General features: G+C 51.1%; 1 protein-coding gene across 1 annotated transcript in view; it reads left to right on the top strand.

Moving 5' to 3' along the window:
• The first annotated feature begins 424 nt into the window (after positions 1-424).
• Positions 425-6,000, top strand: part of smchd1 (structural maintenance of chromosomes flexible hinge domain containing 1) — a 256,400-nt gene continuing 250,824 nt past the window's right edge. The window contains exon 1 of the mRNA XM_085992795.1: positions 425-737. Within this exon, the coding sequence (XP_085848921.1) occupies positions 504-737 (234 nt within the window). The 5' untranslated portion in view covers positions 425-503. The remainder of the gene's footprint in view (positions 738-6,000) is intronic.

Raw genomic sequence — 6,000 nt, 5'->3', positions numbered from 1 at the left:
CAGGGCCACCCGGGCGCGAGTTTAATGTGTGTACTCTTTTGAACAGTACTTTTAACAAATTTGACTGTAAATTAAACAAACTTCAAATGAAACTAAAACAAATCAAATTAAAATTGTATTGTCCGGGTTGATGATGCGCTCCAGTCCCCGCTGCGCCCACCGGTCCCGGAAATACTCAAGGGTGCCGGCGGACACCGCATGCTCCAGCTCCAAGTCCACCCGGGCGCGAGTTTAATGTGTGTAATGTTTTAAATGAACAGGGGCCGGCAACCAACGTGACCGGACATCTCATCGCTGCAGCATTGCTAAGCAGAACAGAGCCCGGCGCGCGAGTTTAATGTGTGTAATGTTTTAAATGAACAGGGGCCGGCAACCAACGTGACCGGACATCTCATCGCTGCAGCATTGCTAAGCAGAACAGAGCCCGGCGCGCGCGTTCCTAGTTCCGGTGGCGGAAGTGACGCACTGCCTCCTTCGAATCCGCTGCTGCGAGCTGGACCTCGATGAAAATGGCGGCGGCAGCGGCCGACAGCTGCGGAGCGGCAGAGCAGCGGTGGGCGCCGGGCCCGTCACCCACTGTGGCTCCGGACTCCACGGCCGGCGGCACCGCGGAGAAGGACAAGAAGAGAAAGAAGATGGTTTTCGTCTTCGATCGTCGCCGCGGAGACTCTTCCGAGAAATGTTTGGACCTCGGCACCGGGAGCACGTACGCCGAGTTCAGGAGCGCCGTGTGTCGGGTAAGGCGATGGCGAGGGGGACAACCGGCGGCGGCGGCCTCCGCACTCAGCCCCCGGCATCGCCAGCCTCACCGCTCCTGGGCAGCTGGGGCCCGGCCCGAGCCCTGCGCCCGGGGGCTGGCGGAGATCTTTCTCCTCTACCGATGGCGATCAGAGGCTTGGCGGAGATGTTTCCCCCGCTTTCGCTTCAGTGTCGATGCAACTTGTATTAACGCCGCTCCGGCTGGGCGGTGGGACCGGTGACATTTCGCAACATCAAGATGGAGGTGGTGGGCTCCGCGAGCACCTTGTGACCGCAGGAAGCCCAAGTGTCCAGGCGGCACTGCGGGCCTGCACTCGGCGATTCGCACCCCCGCCGTCAGCCCAGGGGGAGGAGAGCGGATTGAGCAGGGTCTCTAATGAGAAGGTGGGGGACGGGAGAACTGGGCCCACGATCGCTTTTGTCCGCATTTATCTGTTTCACACTGTCCGCAGGTGTCAGCGCGGCGCAGCATTTGACTCACTGCACCCCCCCCCTTCCCTCCTATGTCTGAGGTTCCTCCCTCCCCCCCGTGTTTGAGGTCCCTTCCCTCGATGTTACAGGTGTCTTCAGAATTGCTCTTGGTGACCTAGATTATGTGTTAAGCCTTTGACTGGGGCTTGAAGCTACAGGGTGAAAACATAGAAGATAGGAGCAGGAGTAGGCCATTCGGCCCCTCGAGCCTGCTCTGCCATTCAATGAGATCATGGCTGATCATCCAAATTTAGTACCCTGTCCCTGCCTTCTCCCCATATCCCTTGATCCCTTTAGCCTTAAGAAATATATCTAACTCCTTCTTGAATATATTTAATGAATTGGCCTCCACTGCCTTCTGTGGTAGAGAATTCCACAGGTTCACCACTCTCTGGGTGAAGAAATTCCTCCTCATCTCTGTCCTAAATGGCTTACCCCTTATCCTTAGACTGTGACCCCTGGTTCTGGACTCCCTGGCCATCGGGAACATCCTTCCTGCATCTAGTCTGTCTAGTCCTGTTAGAATTTTATATGTTTCAATGAGATCCGCTCTCATTCTTCTAAACTCCAGCGAGTATAAGCCCAATCGACCCAATCTCTCCTCATACGTCATTCCTGCCATCCCAGGTATCAGTCTGGTGAATCTTCGCTGCACTCCCTCCATGGCAAGAACATCCTTCCTCAGATAAGGCGACCAAAACTGCACACAATACTCAAGATGTGGTCTCAGCAAGGCCCTGTACAACTGCAGCAAGACATCCTTGTTCCTGTACTCAAACCCTCTCGCTACGAAGGCCAACATACCATTTGCCTTAACCGCCTGCTGCACCTGCATGCTTACCTTCAGCGACTGGTGCACAAGGACACCCAGGTCTCGTTGCACTTCCCCTTCTCCCAATCTATTGCCGTTCAGATAATCTGCCTTACAGTTTTTGCCACCAAAGTGGATAACCTCGCATTTATCCACATTATACTGCATCTGCCATGCTTCTGCCCAATCACCCAACCTGTCCAAATCATACTGGAGTTTCTCGGCATCCTCCTTACAGCACACACGCCCACCCAGCTTTGTGTCGTCTGCAAACTTGGAGATATTACATCTAGTTCCCTCGTCTAGATCCTTTATATATATATATTGTGAATAGCTTGAGTCCTAGGACCGATCCCTGTGGTACCCCACCAGTCACTGCCTGCCACTTGGAAAAAGCCCTGTTTATTCCAACTCTTTGCTTCCTATCTGCCAACCAGTTCTCTATCCAAGTCAGTACCTTGCCCCCAATCCCATGTGCCTTAACTTTACACGCTAATCTCTTATGCGAGACCTTATCGAAAGCCTTCTGAAAGTTCAAATACACCACATCCACTGGTTCTCCCTTTCTACCAGTTACATCCTCAAAAAATGCCATTAGATTAGCCAAGCACGATTTACCTTTTGTAAACCCATGTTGACTTTGTCCGATCCTGTCACTGTTTTCCAAGTGCTCTGCTATTACATCTTTTATAATGGACTCTAGCATTTTCCCCACTACTGATGTAATTCACCGTTTTCTCTCTACCACCTATTTTGAATAGTGGGGTAACATTAGCTACCCTCCAATCCATGGGAACTGTTCCAGAGTCTATTGAATTTTGGAAGATGACCAGCAATGCATCTTTATGATGGTAAAATACACATTCATTTAAATTGTGAAAAACATGGAACAGTTTATATTATACATTTTCTCCTTCCAAACTTGGATTGTTTGTAGAAACAGTATTTTGAGTTAGGTTGAAGCTCCTACTGGGTATTTTTTTTATTCATTCCTGGGATGTGGGCATCGCTGGCATGGCCAGTATTTATTGCCCATCCCTAATTGCCCTTGAGAGGGTGGTGGTGAGCCACCTTCTTGAACCGCTGCAGTCCTTGTGAAGGTACTCCCACAGTCCTGTTAGGGACAGAGTTCCAGAATTTTGACCCAGCGACGATAAAGGAATGGCGACATGTTTCCAAGTCAGGATGTTGTGTAATTTGGTGGGGAACTTGCAGGATTTGGTGCTCCCATGCGCCTGCTGCCCTTGTCCTCCTAGGTGGTTGAGGTTGTGGGTTTGGGAGGTGCTGCCGAAGAAGCCTTGGCGAGTTGCTGCAGTGCATCTTGTAGATGGTACACACTGCAGCCACGGTATGCCGATTGTGGAGGGAGTGAATGTTTAAGGTAGTAGATGGGGTGCTAGTCAAGCAGACTGCTTTGTCCTGGATGGTGACAAGCTTCTTGAGTGTTGTTGGAGCTGCACTCATCCAGGCAAATGGAGAGTATTCCATCATACTCCTGGCTTGTGCCTTGTAGATGGTGGAAAGGCTTTGGGGAGTCAGGAGGTGAGATACTCTCTGCAGAATACCCAGCCTCTGACCTCTTGTTGTCACAGTATTTGTGTGGCTGGACCAGTTAAGTTTCTGGTCAATGGTGAGCCCCCAGGATATTGATGGTGGGGGATTTGGCGATGGTAATGCCATTGAATGTCAAGGGGCAGTGATTAGACGCTTGCTTGTTGGAGATGGTAATTGCCTGGCACTTGTGTGGCGCGAATGTTACCTGCCACTTATCAGCCCAAGCCTGAATGTCGTTTAGATCTTGCTGCATGAGGACATGGACTGCTTCATTATCTGAGGAGTTGCGAATGGCACTGAACACTGCAATCATCAGCGAACATCCCCACTTCTGACATTATGATGGAGGGAAGGTCATTAATGAAGCAGCTGAAGATAGTTGGGCCTAGGACACAGCCCTGAGGAACTCCTGCAGTGATGTCCTGGGGCTGTGATAATTGACCTCCAATCACCACAACCATCTTCCTTTGTGCTAGGTTTGACTCCAGCCAGTGAAGAGTTTTCCCCCTGATTCCCATTGACATCAGTTTTATTAGGGCTCCTTGATGCCACACTCAGTCAAATGCTGCCTTGATGTCAAGGGCAGTCACTCTCCCCATCTCTGGAATTCAGCTCTTTTTGTCCATGTTTGGACCAAAGCTGTAATGAGGTCTGGAGCCGAGTGGTCTTGGCGGAATCCAAACTGGGCATCAGTGAGCAGATTGTTGGTGAGTAAGTACTGCTGGATAGCACTGTCAGCGACACCTTCCATCACTTTATTGATGATTGAGAGTAGACTGATGGGGTGCTAATTGTCTGGATTGGATTTGTCCTTTTTGTGGACAGGACATACCTGGGCAGTTTTCCACATTGTCAGATAGATGCCAGTGTTATAGCTGTACTGGAACAGTTTGGCTAGAGGCGCGGCTAGTTCTGGAGCACAAGTCTTCAACACGACAGCCGGGATGTTGTCGGGGTCCATAGCCTTTGCTGTATCCAGTGCACTCAGCTGCTTCTTGATATCACGTAGAGTGAATCGAATTGATTGGCTTCTGTGGTGGTGGGGACCTCAGGAGGCGGTCGATATGGATCATCCACTCGGCACTTCTGGCTGAAGATGTTTGCAAACGCTTCAGCCTTGTCTTTTGCACTCACGTGCTGGGCTCCACCATCATTGAGGATGGGGATATTCATGGAGCCTCCTCCTCCCGTTAGTTGTTTAATGGTCCACCACCATTCACGACTGGATGTGGCAGGACTGCAGAGCTTTGATCTGATCCGGTGATTGTGGGGATCGCTTAGCTCTGCCTATAGCATGCTGCTTCTGCTTTTTAGCATGCATGTAGTCCTGTGTTGCACAGCTTCCCCAGGTTGGCACTGGATTTTTAGGTATGCCTGGTGCTGCTCCTGGCATGCTCTTCTACACTCCTTATTGCACCAGGGTTGGTCTGCTGCCTTGATGGTAATGGTAGAGTGAGGGATATGCCGGGCCGTGAGGTTACAGATTGTGGTGGAATACAATTTTGCTGCTGATGGCCACAGTGCCTCATGGATGCCCAGTTTTGAGCTGCTAGATCTGTCCTGAATCTATCCCATTTAGCACGGCGGTAGTGCCACACAACACGATGGAGGGTGTCCTCAGTGTGAAGACAGTTTCGTTTCCACAATGACTGTGCGGTGGTCAATGCTGTCATAGACAGATGCATCTGTGACAGGTAGATTGGTGAGGATGAGGTCAAGTAGGTTTTTCCCTCGTGTTGGTTCTCTCACCACCTGTCACAGGCCCAGACTGGCAGCTATGTCCTTCAGGACTCGGTCAGTAGTGGTGCTACCGAGCCACTCTTGGTGATGGACATTGAAGTCCCCCACCCAGAGTACATTCTGTGCCCTTGCTGCTCTCGGTGCTTCTTCCAAGTGGTGTTCAACATGGCGGAGTACTGATTCATCAGCTGTGGGAGAGCGATAGGTGGTAATCAACAGGAGTTTTCCTTGCCCATGCTTGACCTGAAACCATGAGACTTCATGGGGTCCGGAGTCAATGTTGAAGACTCCCAGGGCCACTCCTTCTTGACTGTATACCACTGTGCTGTCCCCACTGTGCTGTCACCCCTGGTGGGTCTGTCCTGCTGGTGGGACAGGACATACCCAAGGATGGTGATGGAGGAGTTTGGGACATTGGCTGAAAGGTGTGATTCTGTGAGTGATTGTCAGGCTGTTGTTTGTCTAGTCTGTGGGACAGCCCTCCCAATTTTGGCACAAGTCCCCAGATGTTGGTGAGGAGGACTTTGCAGGGTTGACTGCGCTGGGTGTGCTGTTGTCGTGTCCGTAGCCGGTGCCGAGGTCGCTACGGGTGGTCCATCCGGTTTTATTATTTTTCGTAGCTTTTTTTTACAACTGAGTGGCTTACTAGACCATTTCAGAGGGCA

The sequence above is a fragment of the Somniosus microcephalus genome, chromosome 7 (genome assembly GCF_052327205.1).
Source record: "Somniosus microcephalus isolate GS21.2 chromosome 7, FLI_Smic_1.0, whole genome shotgun sequence".
Taxonomy (NCBI): domain Eukaryota; kingdom Metazoa; phylum Chordata; class Chondrichthyes; order Squaliformes; family Somniosidae; genus Somniosus; species Somniosus microcephalus.
Note: the sequence above shows the minus strand (reverse complement) of the source record. Positions and strands in the feature narration are given on the sequence as shown.